Source organism: Branchiostoma floridae, chromosome 16 (genome assembly GCF_000003815.2).
Source record: "Branchiostoma floridae strain S238N-H82 chromosome 16, Bfl_VNyyK, whole genome shotgun sequence".
Taxonomy (NCBI): domain Eukaryota; kingdom Metazoa; phylum Chordata; class Leptocardii; order Amphioxiformes; family Branchiostomatidae; genus Branchiostoma; species Branchiostoma floridae.
The window spans coordinates 13033834-13048840 of NC_049994.1; the positions used below are offsets into that span (position 1 = coordinate 13033834).

At 42.6% G+C, this 15007-nt stretch overlaps 3 protein-coding genes across 4 annotated transcripts in view; 2 read left to right on the top strand and 1 right to left on the bottom strand.

Annotated features, from left to right (window-relative positions):
* Positions 1-3939, top strand: part of LOC118403305 (FAST kinase domain-containing protein 4-like) — a 5857-nt gene extending 1918 nt beyond the window's left edge. Inside the window, exons 3-8 of the mRNA XM_035801965.1 lie at positions 273-344; positions 786-930; positions 1409-1657; positions 2033-2147; positions 2551-2665; positions 3486-3939. Coding sequence (XP_035657858.1) covers positions 273-344; positions 786-930; positions 1409-1657; positions 2033-2147; positions 2551-2665; positions 3486-3593 — 804 coding nt within the window. The 3' untranslated portion in view covers positions 3594-3939. The remainder of the gene's footprint in view (positions 1-272; positions 345-785; positions 931-1408; positions 1658-2032; positions 2148-2550; positions 2666-3485) is intronic.
* A 1116-nt stretch (positions 3940-5055) lies between these two features.
* Positions 5056-7989, top strand: LOC118403669. 2 transcript variants are annotated; one of them, XM_035802446.1, is made up of 5 exons: positions 5056-5462; positions 5912-6096; positions 6596-6703; positions 7039-7185; positions 7358-7989. In XM_035802446.1, the coding sequence occupies exons 1-5, from the start codon at positions 5254-5256 to the stop codon at positions 7450-7452; spliced, it is 744 nt and encodes a 247-aa protein (XP_035658339.1). In that variant the 5' UTR covers positions 5056-5253; the 3' UTR covers positions 7453-7989. The 2 variants fall into 2 exon arrangements, with proteins under 2 accessions (XP_035658339.1, XP_035658340.1); XM_035802447.1 differs by lacking the exon at positions 5056-5462 and adding an exon at positions 5568-5765.
* Positions 7990-10475: 2486 nt separating this feature from the next.
* On the bottom strand, positions 10476-14298 carry LOC118432716 (tigger transposable element-derived protein 2-like). Its single transcript, XM_035844328.1, has one exon. It carries the CDS (start codon positions 13214-13216, stop codon positions 11471-11473), a length of 1746 nt encoding a protein of 581 aa, XP_035700221.1. The 5' UTR covers positions 13217-14298; the 3' UTR covers positions 10476-11470.
* Between the last annotated feature and the right edge of the window lie 709 nt (positions 14299-15007).

Below are 15007 nucleotides of genomic sequence, written 5' to 3' on the forward strand. Positions count from 1 at the left end.
ACAGCAAGATCTGCTTGGAGATTACCAATAGACTATTTTGAATGACTGATATGTATGTACAGCCAAATGGTGATCTCCAACCATGTGTGGAAAAGCAAAATGGAAACCTGTGTCAATCTCCTGATTATGTGGAGCAGAAAGGCACACAGGAACTTGAGAAAATGATTTTTCCACATCTGCTTGGACTTGGAGATAAGGGCAACTGTTAAAGCATATTGTTAAAGGCTTGTTGTTATTCATCTATTCTTATATTTTTTTCTACATCCTCTCAGGTGGCAAACTTTTTGCTGGCATTTGGAAGGCTGAACTTCACTCCAAGCAGTGCAGATGAGTTTTTTGATCAGGTAACAAATTCATTAAATAGTATATAATTTATATGTCATAAAATGTTAACTTGAAGTTGAACACTTCAATATATCAGTGCCATGTGTAAACTGTAAACTATGTGACAAGCCAAACCTGCTCTTATATTGAATTTGAAATCAAAATCATGATGTGTCCATCATGAGCCAAAGTTCATAGAATCATACCATGCAAAAGCTTCAGCAAGATCAAGTGTTTAACTGTTATGTAAGCTCATGACATGTGTCCCCAGCAAAAACCTGTAAATATGCATGTATTGCCTACATGTATATAACCAAACTTCTGTGTAACACACTCTAAAAGATTACGTTACTGTTAGAATTGCAATGGGACAAACTTGGTGAAAAAAGATGAAGACAAATGATACATAGATGATAATAAACACCTAGGACTGTCATAACCTGTGTTCTTGTATCTCCCAGGTCCTGCCCTATGTGACAGAGGGTTTGTCCACCTTGCCCAAGTGGATGCAGCTGGACCTGGTGTGGTCGCTGGCCATCCTGGGCAGACTGACCCTAGCACTGGTGGCCAAAGTGCTGACCCCATCCTTCTACATGTCTCTTACAGGTCAGAGGTCACAGTTGAATTCCTTTAGATCGATTTCTTATTGAACTAGTTAAACTGTATACTAATATCCAACACAAAAATTGGACTCACCCAAATTTTCGTCTGAATAGCACCAGTCAGATTAGTTTCTTATTTAAAAGGCTTACACATGTGCATGCAGTGTGGGTTCAAAACTGTCAAGAGCTTAGATGTACATACCTGCTCTTCTTTTTACTTTATTTTAAAGAATTTAAGTACTGGTGTATATGTGGTATAAATCTCAACCATTCATAACCTCAATTCTGACATTAAAATCAATTTCTTAGCTCAGAGAAAAGAGTAGAGGTCTCCTATTAACCTTTTTCTACTGCTGGACTTCACAATCAATACAACTTTGGTGCATGCCAAAAGACTACCTCAGTAGTAAGAAGAAGATAAAATGAAGATAAGGAGTTTTTCTCAAGTGAAACGTGTTGTTTGTTTATTTGTTGATCTCCAGAGGGACTATCCTTCAAGGCTCAGTCGTCCCTCCTGAAGATTCTCCACATCCACACCACTGTCCGGCAGGAGCTGACCGGTTACTCCGGCCCCCTGCTGACCACAGAGTTCTGCCACCCTAGCAGGGTCCACGTCAGCCCTGGGAAGAACAACAAGGCAGTGTTACCTGTAGTGGACACCGTAGCCACGGTGGTGGGGGGGCTGCACAAGCTACGGTCGGAAGTCGTCACTCCGTACGGCTGGACACTTGGTTAGTGTTAGACTTGATGTTTGTTTATACAGCTACATTTGTATCTTAGAAATGTGTGTTGTTCTTCTTTTTAAACTTGTATGAGACACCTATGGATCCCAAGTTACTTTTTTATTAGATTTAATGCCAACAGTTTTTGCTGGGTATCGATGTGCAGATGTTGGCACCAAATCCGTTATGTGTTTAGGCCCAGGATTAGATACATTATCTGAAAAGGCCCGGTGGACGTCACTCCAACGTAAGAGAAAGTTATATTAAGTGCCTTTTCCAAAGGCACAACACCAGGACCAGTGGGTATCCAGTTTATGCTGGTTACCAAAGAGGGTACAAATGAACTTTGACGTTAACATAATTATTGTTGATGTCGCCCCTTAGACTGTGAGTTTGTGCTGGACAAGGATAACCGCGGCCTGACTGTACATGAGTACAAGGCTGACCACATCCCCGGGGACCAATCAGGACTGATAGCACTGCCAGAGGGAAGCCACAGGTCAGATATGCTCTTCTGTTAGCTGTCAATCAATCAGTAAATCAACCAATCAAATACCATATTATGGAAAGATGTTTCAAGAAACGTAAATGTTGGTAATAGTTGACTGCTTTCACCCAACTTGCACAAGTATAAAGCAATGCAGAGAAACTATATCAAACTTTGTAATTGTATGGTGAATTTTACAATGAGGCAGTTGCAAATCATTGAAATAAAGAAATAGGTTATCTACTGGTACTTCTTATGCAGTCACACAGATTTAACAGTACTTGATACATACTGTATTTGTTTTCTGAATATTACTTCTGTACATTGTATCCGAAATGGCAACTGGCAGTTCCTCGCCTCTTGTATGGAATTACAGTTTACAGAATGACCATGTAAGTAACCCCGTTGTGTGCAGGTTTGCACTGCTGGTGTGGGAGTATGGGAACTACTGTGTGCAGAGTAGGAAGCTGCTGGGCAGGTTTGCCATGTGCAGACGACATCTACAGGCAGCAGACTTCACCTTACTGGAGGTGGGCTCACTTCAGTCTAGTGCTGTAGATATGTATAGTTTATGTCAATGAAACAGAACAAAGTTTTTAAAGTCTATTGATTCTTGTGTTGCAGCATGATGTAAAGTGATATCTTGCCAATGTGGTGTGGTATTGTAGATTTGGGTGTTAAAAAGATTTATATAGCCAGCTTTTCTTCTTTTATACTACATGAATATGTATGAGAATTGTCAGCAATGAACACTAATACACACAAATAAACACACATGTGCACACGCACCTCTCCCACTCTGTCTCTCATTTTCTCTCTTTCCTTCTCTCTTTATCCTTCTATTTTACTCATCCTTTAAGGAGGTTATGATCTCCTTGTTGTTTTTCTCTCTCTAACACACACATGCGCTAGACTCCCTTGCAGTCTTCGGACGGGGCTGTTTTTTTGGGGGTGGGGGGCGTTGGTTCACAATTTTCAATGTTGGCCATTGTCTCTTGTGTCGGGAAAGGGAGTTAATCGAGGAAGGGAGTTAATCGAGGAAGGGTTGATGGGACGGGGGAAAACTCCCTTCCACAGCAAACTCCCTTCCTTGATTAACTCCCTTTCCCAACACAAGAGACCAGGGCCAATGTTGAAAATCGCGAACCAACGCGAAAAAAGCCCCGTCCGAAGACTGCAAGGGAGTCTACACATGCGCACACCTAAACGCACAAACATAATGTTATTGTGTCCACCACTCATCAGTGCACTTGTTGTGTTTTTGCATCTATGGACTGTTGCTTAACCTGCCATTATGCCTACAGTGTATTACACATATTTGTATCTGATATTTTGTGCCTTTTTTCACAGGTGCCGTTTTACGAATGGAAAGAGCTGAAATCAGAGTTCCAGCGAGTAGAGTATATCAAGGACAAGATAAGAAAGGCTATAGCAGAGGAGGCCGTCAATGTATTATAGCCACGCTGTACCACATAACGCTTACGAGAAAACCTGTAAAACAATCTAGCTATAGAGTTTGGTACTACAATGTTCAAATGTTAGGATATTATGATGCAAAAGCAAGATTTTCTTAAGGAATTAAGGAAGAATAAGTGTTCAACAGTGACTGTTCAACAATCTTTTGAAATTAATCTACATCACACTGTAGGGTGATGTTACAAAAACATCCATGACAATTACAATCAAGATCAAGATATGTTGATGAAATGAAATGTACAATGTAGTGTACAATGGAAGCTGTGCGTGAAGTTATCAACAATACATTGGAATGTATGGAATTAAAATGTCTGTTAAAAAACTCAAACTGTTGTTGTGTGCTTCCTATTCATAATGTCTGAATCAGTAAGACACTGTTGTCTTCCTGGAATAGATTTTATTTCACACCTGTAATTTTCCACTGCTATCTAGGAGTATATTGTCATGTATTGAAGTATTCAGGGCACACACACTCACTCACTCGTCCTCTTGCACGTGTTGCTTAAAGCCAACTGAAAGTACCACGGTTCTCCACCGTACTCTGCTCGTCAATGCTAACTGCGCCTGGTGGAGGGTGATGTCATACACACATACTTTTATTAATTATTGTAGCCCGCCATGATTATGTATGAATAGATTATATTTAACTCGTAAATTTCCACTGCTATCCAGGATTATATTATCATGCATTAGATTCTACATGGCTTACACTCCTGCATGTACATGAATTCTAAGTTATTCCTTACTAATCTGACATGAAGTCATCTATTTGTCTTTTAATAACGTTTACCCATTGAAAAAACGGGGAAATGAAATACATGTGCGGGTATTCGCGCATGCGCGTGAAGGACTGTAGGTACAGCACGTTCGACGTTCCAGAATGCCAAGAATCGAATTCGAACCAGCGCCTAGCAACCGAATTCTATTTACAAAACACCCGTCAGAGAAGCCTGAGTTTTCGAGTCACGTTTTTTACGAACTCCTTGGCAAAGATGGGACTTTTGGGGATCTTGAAGAAGATAGCGATTTTGTACTTCCTGTCTTGTCTAATTCCGGACAAGCATGAGAAGTTCCGGGATTTGCTTGAGTACTGGCCGCGGAAAGACGCTGTAGGGCTCACTATGGTGGAGAAACTACCCGTCTTCGAAACCACCGAAGACTCGCTCAGAGTGTACCAGGTAACGTTACGGACACGGATGTCAACTCGTGTGTACTGTATACACTATATTCAGTTAGCTAGTCGGTAAATGAGTTGTATGATCGCTACCTGTATCCATTATACTCTACAAGGGAATTTCCGGAATCGAGGGGATACAACCTATCATACTTAACATCTGTGATGGTTGTTGTTTAGACACCATCCACACACTGACAAACGCGACTGTCTTTGGTGCTCAACACCATCAACTCACAGTTGTCGCGGTGTTGAACACCATCTACACACACGCTAACACACCTGTCACTTGTGCTGAACACTGATAATCATACGTGTCCCTGGTGCTGAACACCATCCAAGCACTGGTAAACACACCTGTCTCTGGTGCTGAACTTTCTGGATTGGGACGAAAAGACTGACAAATCTGTGTTCCATCTTTCTCTTTAATGACACGAGAATCTTAAAGTTTTGTTGTGACTATTTTGTATGTGTTGTGTTATACCACAGATTACCGATAGAGAGACCTTCATAACTGCGTATGTCCGACCGTCAGACACCGGAGGTCTCGGCAAGCTGGTCCGCTGTAAGTTGTACAAGGGCAGAAGCCGTGACGTCATGATCACAGCTCTGACTGACTACGGCTGGAAGGACCAGAACACAGTTCTGAATGACGTCACTGATACTGAAGACGCATGGTGAGTTATCTTGATATCATTGTTACTACACAATAGTTGTCTGCAAATTGGTTCCCTGAAAGAACTCATGCACTTTCTAGAAGTATTTTGAGTCTACGATCTTTTGTATGCCATATCCCTGGCGCCGAACACCACGGAGAAGGTAACACACAGTTAACATAACTATCCTTGGTGCTGAACACCATCTATGGAAAGGACAGCGCACCAGTCCCCGGTGTCAACACTGTCCATACACCGTCCCTGGTGCTGAACACCTTCCACACACAGGTTTCCTTGAATGGACTCGAATGCGCTTTCGAAAATGTATAAGATACTCATACAAGGAAATTGTTGTCATTCACACAAAGTTGCACCTGACACAGAAGCATCAACACATACTATGTGTCCCTCTGTATGGCACAAACCCAAACCCCTGCCGGACAGCATGTTCCAACCTTGCCGTTCCCCAGGCGCTACAGTTACCTCATGACCAGCTGTTTCTGGAACCGCCGGGATCCTTATCGCCGCTTCGACGAGCTGGCCGAACTGCCGCCACCAGACCCGCTCACCTGGTTGCTCAGGGCTGGCAGGAATGTCTTTAAAACAGCCACAAGTTACTTCCAGGACGGTGGACGCTCGATAGGGAAGGCGACAGGTCAGTGTTTGGGTGTTCTTTTCCATTGCTTTCAAAGAATAAGATAAACCCACCTTGTTCACTTGTATAGAGACACAAATTGCACCCCCCCCCCAAAAAAAACCTCGTTAACAAGCTTAAGTGTACTGTGAATCTTAAAATATTCTTGGTGTCACAAAACACGTCTACAATATTGTTTTGACTGCGAACGTGAAACGCCACACAAATCTCCTTTACGCTTTTACCGTAAAATTCAATCTCCGCAAAAATGAATTTACATTACTGAAACAGAAAGTTTGGGTGCAAGATGTGACCGAACCTAGCACGTACACGTGTTGCAAAGAGGAAATAATTTTCGAAACGACAGTTTAAGGCTAATGATATTGGTGCACACTGTCAATGGCGTGAATTAAGGAAAGAGACCCTACAGTTGGTCTTCAGTTATTCTGTTCGGGAGAACGAATATGAAGTTTAGTCTGTATTCCTAGATATCACGATGTATTTATTTCTGCTGCTCCAGACCCACGAACGGACGACACCAACACACAAACGACACTGACGATGACTGTAAAGGCATACGTGACTAAAACGGTCTTGCCTGAGGACGCTGAACCTGATAATCCCAATGGTGAGTACGGGTGAATTGTTGTTGTTCACAGATCAGTCTAAACTTGTTTTAACGAAAAGTAAGAACATTGATGGTTAAGTGATGTACTCATTGACACTAAATTGCTATCCATATCGTTGCTAACTGCGAATATATAACGTTTAACTTAACAATTAGTGTATTTATCTTTTTTTGTTGGTTAGTATCCCGAACTTTACTTATATCTCTTTTGTAAGAGTTGTTGGATAGTTCGTACGCGTACCTGTTTAACAGTATAGAGATGTAGATTCATAATTAACTAAGATATGAAAAATAGATTCATTTTTGGTCTAGTCAAACCATTTCTTTACTTACAGACTCGGTAAAGGAAGATGACGCTACGATAGGCTGGTTTGACCAACTCTGCCGCACAGTCGGACACAGCGTAGCCTCGGTGTGTGGGGCAGGTGACGTCACAACAACTGTTGGAACGGGACAGACGAGCGAAGGAAATACAGATATCGGTAGGGAAACATACTTTCCGTGGGGTCATAATGTGGTCTATAAGATATATACAAGCACACTTTTACGGACACCTAAAATGACACACTTTCGTTCGATTAATGAAAGATTTTCGATATCTATCTTATACTTAAATAAGGTTCCATTCAATTTTTTGTGTTAAATCGGCCTCAGGTGATGACGAGTCCACCACAGGCAGGTGGCACGCCTTCAACTACGTCATGGATCACGTGATCACAGGGTGGGCAGCTGAAGGGGGAGGGGGTTAAGATGAGTGATGTAGAAATGTTAATAGTTCAAAGAAAAAAGTATTTTGTAAAAAAAAAAACACAAACAAAAAATTCAAAAAAAGAGTCTTGGAATAGCCTCAAGAGGGAATGTGTGATATCTTCCAAGCTACAATAGTATTGCCTGAGCTACATTTAGTTCTTCACATAAACTGAAACATTACAGATCTGATTTTCATTTAAAGTAAACCAATGAAATATGTTATATTCCCTGGATTTGCATCAAGTTTTGACAAATGTTATGAAAGAAGATCTTCCTGCGCTTGTTGGTGTACGAAGAATAAAATGACAATACTTTGTTCATATTCAGCAAATTGTACTTCTGGTGCTACATGCATGTTACGTGTGTACATTGGACAGACAGCACATCTTATCATACCCTACATTTCTGTCACTGCATTTTCCAGGCAAGAGTCTATCCTGGATTAAGGGCGAGATTTATGCTTGTCTCCTAAGTTTATCTGAGTATCAATTCTGTATGAAGTAACCAATAGAAATAAAATGGATGTGGAAAGCTTGCTCATGTATTGCAGTCTACATGCTTTCATGTACTATATGTACGGGAATGTTACATTTTGAGTTAAGGAATGATTGTGAAACAAATTCAAATATTCATTAAACCACCTCTTTTACTTTGTACTACTTTACCTACTTAAGTAAATCGATTGTGTTCAGCGCCCGGGATAGGTGTGTCTTCCTATCAGACCTCCTCTGTCCTTATTTTCAAAGGGCGTACCTGTCCTTAGTGCTGAAGGACCTCCTCTGTCCTTGATACTTAATGTCATTCCCTGTCCTTAGTGAAGATTCCCTGTCCTTGGTGCTAAAGGACCACCCCTGTCGTTGGTGCTAAAGGACATTCCCTGTCCTTAGTGCTAAAGTACCTTCCCTGTCCTTTGTGCTAAAGGACCTTCCTTGTCCTTGGTGCTAAAGGACCTTCCCTGTCCTTGGTGCTAAAGGATCCTGCCCGTCCTTGGTGCTAAAGGACCTTCCCTGTCCTTAGTGCTAAAGGAGCTTCCCTGTCCTTAATGCTAAAGGACCCTCCCTGTCCTTAGTGCTAAAGGAGCTTCCCTGTCCTTAGTGCTTAAGGACCTTCCCTGTCCTTAGTGCTAAACCCTTCCGCTGCGTACAGCCTCGAGCGTGGTTCCCCCGAGGCAAGCCCGATCCTGCCCCGATAACCCACGATTAGGGAATCGCTATTCGTCGGCAATCCCCGGTAATCCCCGGTGTACTTCGGGAGAACAGCCTCGTTTTCATGTTTACAGGGTGGACATTGTTTGCAAGGTTATCGAGCGAGTTTTTGTGACATTTGCAGCTTAATTTTAGCGCGATATGATCGCGCTACCATGAAGACGCTTCCGGAGACGACAGATGAGTGATCATTTCACAATCAACGAGGACTCAGATAAATGTAACTACAATGAAAACTATGATCTAGCCATGTCTTGGCCTCGTGTTTACAACTGTATGTAACATCGTAAGCCATGGGAAGGGATCTGTACGAGTTTTGAAAAGATATTTGTGACATTACTTGGTTTTTACAGATGATCGATCATGTGTTGACTTACCGGAGTAAGCATTTCCATATGTCATTGGTGAAATATATTCAAATAGACCTGGAACAATCTTGTCTTTGTTTTGTTCGCCTTGTGTATGGTCTAAGCTTTTCAGAAATGTAACGGGAGGTGCTGTAACTTCGGACGACTTTTTACTAGTTCGACATCACAGAGGACGGGTGTGGGTTGTTAGAAAACCGTTACGTTTAGGTCAATGATAAATGAGCATGTTAGTATCGATAGCCTTGTCCTTGTGGAGACGACTTTACATGGTCCATGCTCTATCAAGCGGTGGATTACAGTCGGATAAAGCGGCGCGGCATTGAAAGTAACAAAACGTTCGATTCTGTTCTACTTCAAACATGGTGCTCTAACTTCGGATGATACATGATCAGATCAATTTTCTAAATCTTAGTTAAGATATGCGTAAAAGAATTGGAAAATTACGTATCAAATAACTTCAACTTTCCACTGATGGTCAATTTTTGGTCGTGCGTAAATCGTTAGAGATCTGAAGCGCACTGTAACGAAACATGGGCTTACGCCGCCAGTTCCTTGTAGGCCATGTCGACGTTGATGATCTCTTAATATTGTGCCTAAGGTGGTAAATAGTTAGGCTTCTGAAAATCACTGCAAACTGCAGACGCACAAATAGTCCACATATGTTTTCCGAAGCTGCCTAGCCATGCATACACCGGAAATTGACGCGTTGACCTCTGCACTCGGCAAGCGCACACCGCATGTGAATCCAAAATGCGCTGTAAACATCCACTGTTGTTCCATTGAAAGCCGTGCCAGATTCTATCCATTCTGGTAAAATGCAAAGAAATCTTGGTAGCTTTTACAAGTTACAAACGATTTCCTGGTTGGTTAATTCGCCATATAATGCGTCACATTCTCCCTACATAATAGCGTAAGTTGCTATCTTGATGGACGAGCCAACAACTCGGAAGCACGGGTGTGTGTTTAGGGGTTGAACATAAGTTTACGTTTTAGGTAAACAATGATGTTTGTTATGAACTGCGTTTCAATAAAAAAAATATTAAATACTAAATATATATTTCACGAACAATGCATACGTATCTGTGATTGGTTTCTTAGTATTTCATTATAATTTATCACACCCCTTTAGCAGTACTATTGTCGTCCTTGCGCTAAGGCTTACACAGCGCGCAATACCCTTGAGCGGGATAGACTAATATGAACATGGGGAAACAATTGCACGGAGGAATGTCCACTTTAAAACCGAAAGACTCCAAACCGTCACTGAAATTTGGTTACCATCATAACTACCACCAATAAATAGTGATTTGGTAACGGGACGAAATGTATTTTCAGATACAATGGTCAAACAAAAGAGTGATGTGATAATGTTACAGTCCAGCTATTTCCCCACCAAATTCGATTTACACAGAAATCGCGACAGAAACTTTTCATACACGGCACCAAGATTTCTCTCTGAACCAAGAAGTGTGGAGTTGACATAATCGTATTTACCTTATAATATGAGCGAAAGGAACATGATTCCATTATTAAACGCGTCTTGTTATTTTGAATTGTCAGTGTGCTATTTTGTTAATTACTACGCGTGAAATACACGACCGCCAGATTAGAATGCTTCTTATCAACACGATCGTGCGAAGAAAATTTAGCTTTTGTAGATCGTTACACGGACCAACTTATACTACAACATTGATAACACCACACGAATGTTTGCCGAATTCAGAATTTTACTCAACAATTTTGAAAGCTTGCCTGAGGTATATGAACTAGTTACGTTAGAGAAACAGTTGCTTTAAAAATGTTACATAGAGTTTCCCCTACTCGAGAACATAAGAAAAACATAGCAAGCAACTCTGTAACATGGATTCACCAATGACATTTACAATTACAATTTCAATGAGATTCTAAATGTATGTACAAAAATGGAAAAAAAAGATTATTGTGTATATAACGTTATCATCAAATCATATGCCTTTGCATGTGTAAACATGCCAGGACGGTGTCTAACCTAGTAACAACGACTAGAACTGTAGCGACGGGACTCGCACTCAGAAACGCTAGATCAATCACTGTACCGAAAGCCCGTACTGTGAGGCTTAGTAACTCCTTCCTCCACTGTGCAATTCGGCTCTATAACAAGACAACTGCCCAGTAAACACTATTCAACATTTTAGTCGCTATGCACACAGTCTGTAACTTCTGTATGGTTTGTCTAACGTAACTTTAATGAATTATTGTACTATATGATCGCTCAGCGAAAAAGAGTGTTTTTGATATGCCGGTTATTGCCAAGTGTTGTAATAAGAACAAAATCCGGGTGTATCACCCGTGAGTTCCTTACTGAATAAAACATTTCATTTCATTTAAACTGTCGTTTCCGAGAAGTGCAAATCGTTCTATTAATGTCAATTCGACATTACCAAACATGTTCAAACTTCCAACTTCTAATAGTCATAATCGTAACACGAATCCCTTTTTTTGACTCGGCGACGCTTTGAGCCGTCACGCTGGCATTCCACGCTCTGCTCTTTTTCTTCCTCTTTTTGCGCATCCATTTCCTTCTCTTCCTCCTCTTTTTCTTCCTCCTCTTTTCCCAACTCCTTCTCTTTCTCTTCATCTCCGTTTTCCATTTCCCTCTTTCTCTTCTTGTCTTCTCTCTGTTTTGCCTTGGCTTCTTTTTGCAGTCGCGTTAGTTCTGCCTTCTTCTTTCTTTCCTCAGCTTTGGCCTTCTTGGTCCTCTCGTCTTCCTCCTTCTTCCGTAACTCTTCCACGATATCCTCGTGAGTCATAACGCGTGCTGACAGTTTGCGCCTCCGGGTCTGCTTGGCAGTTGTGCTGTTCACCGGCCTGAGGATGTCTTGTAGATGCTCGGGGACAAGTGTCCCTATCAGTGGATTTGGTGCATGGCCACAAGAGGGGCAAGTTTCACTGTTGCTCCTTTCAGCACTGGACTGCTCTCCTGACTCTCCTGAAGATCCCTCTTGCGCTGAAGGGCCTTCTGAGGTTGACATGTCGGTCCATACGCTGTCAATGGCGTCCTCGTTGAACGGGAATATTCCCGTTTTCTTGAAACCCGCTTTGATCTTGTCCGCGTTGAATACCTGGTCTTGCACTGAGGCAAAGATCCTTGGAAACGTCGTCTTTCTTGCCTGAAACCTGGAGTCGACGGCCTGTAGTGCCTCTAGGGTTGTAGCCCACTTTGTCTTCAGCACACTGAACACGGTCACATCTAGCGGCTGCGTAAAGTGGGAGGTATGGGGAGGGAGCCCATAGATTACGATCTTTTCCTCCATGGCCGACATCAACACCTTCAGGGACAGGTGGCTACCGTGTTGGTCGAGCACAAGTAGAATTGGCCTCTCCTTGTGGCAATGGGGTAAGAAAATCTTGAAGTACCACTGCTCAAACAACTCTTTGTTGATGTAGCCTGACTCAGACGATGCGTACAGCGCACCTGGGGGTCCTCCATCAGAAAACTTACCAGACGGCAGGGCCTTGTTGAACACGATCATTGGGGGAACCACCCCTCCTGCAGCGCTCACGCAAGACATGACTGAGATGTGGTCACGCCCTCCTGATCTTATGGAGGGCGCTCTCTTCGACGCTGTTGGCACAATAACTCTTGATTTCTTGGCGTCCAGGGCCATGCCCGTCTCATCGGCATTATAGATCTGATGGGGCCTGTTTTGCAAGTTGTTCTCCTCCAAAAGTTCGCCTACTTTTAAGAAGTGGTCACCAACGATCTTAGCGTTACTCATAGCTGCTCTCGCCCGGTCTAGGCTGTCGGGTGATCTCAGGGAGATTTCTGGGTGCCGCCGTCTGAACCCCATCAACCACCGTTTCCCAGGCATTTTGCCACCGAAATGAGGTTTCTGGTTTCTCTCTTTACTGCTTAAAGCATCTACTTCTTTAGCGAGGGCTTTCATCACCCCCGAGGTGAGAGGGAACCCTTTTGTGGCCATGTACATTGAGTACTTGACCAGGGCCTCCTCATCCTCGGGGGTTAGTTTCGTCGGTCTTCCAACTTTTTCGCTGTGCCTCTCATGGTACCTGTCATCTAGCGTGCTTTGTGGCAAATTGTATTCTTTTGCCACGCTATAGATCGCTTTTCTTTCTTCTTTTATGGATTTGAGTGCCTGTTGCATATCCTCCTCGTCCCATTCTTTGTATTTCCTGAGTGGGCCAGACATCTGTAAATAATGAGAAATTATAAAGTTGATACTATGGTATTTTATTGATTACAAGCACTATGCAGTTTAAAGTCTTTTGTTAGAAATAGGCCTTGATGATTTCATGATAATTAGTGTATCTAAAATGTATTGCTAATCAACCGATGACTTTCCCAGGTGTCGCTTGTTGCACCTGTATGAACTAATCCATAACCATTCATGGGATTTCAATTGACATGACCCTGATTTGAAACCATTCAAAATGCTTAGGAAAGCTCCTGTCTCAACTAGACAAAAAATAGTGATTCATGGTATCTGTATTCACACACACAGGCGGCAAAGAGCCGCGGGAAACTGTGTATCGTTTTAATTACGTCTTTGTTTATGTACTGCAGCTTTCTGCCCCCAAGAAACGATTTTTCGTGTTGACCTTGCTAACGTTCTATTTTCCTTCATTGTGTTTACAAATTATCATCGTATAAATACACCCGTTTCGCCTCTTTAAAAAGGTTTGCTGACTCCCAACCATCTTCAAACGTAAATTAAGCTAGGATTACTTACCCTGACACCACCTAGCGATCTTCACTGAGTATGCAGAGGGCGGCGACCGCCGGCCGCACGGTCATTGACTCGTGTCAAATGTCGCCTTCACTTTCGAACAGAATGATGGGAAATGCCGGTCGTGACGTGGTGGGAGGGCGTTCGAAACAGCGCTGTAGTTGTGCTTATTCAGGTTGGTTTCTTTGCGAAATAAAACACTCAGAGACCAACTATGTTGTGCTTTGGATAGCTTTATTTCCTATGTGTAAGACAGTGTTGTGTGATTTAAAATGGTGCTGTATTATTAGTGTACGACACGCCGCTACATGGGGCGACCTCTTCGCGAGGTCGGCCATAACTACTGTAAATTTGAATGTTGTGACGAAACGCTGATAAATATCCACAGCATTACTTTGCATTGCAGGCCAGCTGTGTGCATGGTCCTTGTTTCTTAGTTGTTTAGATGACTGTACTGGATGACAACCGCTGTGGCTGTGTTTTGCATGATTAGACAAATACAAATCCATCCGAAGTTACAGCACATCCGAAGTTACAGCACCTCCCGTTATAGTTTTACATATCTAGCGCTACTGTGAAAGCAACTACAAGTCCAAAACACCACGGAGGTTGTTCCGGCTAATTTCTACATTTTACACTAAATTCCTGAAGCAGGGTGTAATTTTATCCAGTGGCGGAAGAGTAAAGTACCTTCCCTGTCCTTAGTGCTAAAGGACCTTCCCTGTCCTTAGTGCTTAAGGACCTTCCCTGTCCTTAGTGCTAAAGGACCTTCCCTGTCCTTAGTGCTAAAGGACCTTCCCTGTCCTTAGTGCTTAAGGACCTTCCCTGTCCTTAGTGCTAAAGGACCTTCCCTGTCCTTAGTGCTAAAGGACCTTCCCTGTCCTTAGTGCTAAAGGACCTTCCCTGTCCTTAGTGCTAAAGGACCTTCCCTGTCCTTAGTGCTAAAGGACCTTCCCTGTCCTTTGTGCTAAAGGACCTTCCCTGTCCTTTGTGCTAAAGGACCTTCCCTGTCCTTTGTGCTAAAGGACCTTCCCTGTCCTTAGTGCTAAAGGACCTTCCCTGTCCTTAGTGCTGAAGGACCTTCCCTGTCCTAGGTGCTGAAGGACCTTCCCTGCCCAGCTGCCTTAAGGGCCACGACATTGTATGTCAGCCTCAAGTTCAAACTTCAGCAATTTGATTTCTTGGTTCTCAGATTTTGTATATACTATGGAAGTACACAAGGAAGAACAGATCCACCTGTGCAAGCCAGCATGC

Bases quoted from the DNA above. Each gene is read 5' to 3' on its own strand.
- LOC118403669 (XM_035802446.1), top strand. From the start codon at position 5,254: ATGTGTTGTGTTATACCACAGATTACCGATAGAGAGACCTTCATAACT. The intron at 5,463-5,911 runs GTGAGTTATCTT...GCCGTTCCCCAG, and splicing joins ACTGATACTGAAGACGCATG to GCGCTACAGTTACCTCATGA. The intron at 6,704-7,038 runs GTGAGTACGGGT...CTTTACTTACAG, and splicing joins TGAACCTGATAATCCCAATG to ACTCGGTAAAGGAAGATGAC.
- LOC118432716 (XM_035844328.1), bottom strand. From the start codon at position 13,216: ATGTCTGGCCCACTCAGGAAATACAAAGAATGGGACGAGGAGGATATG.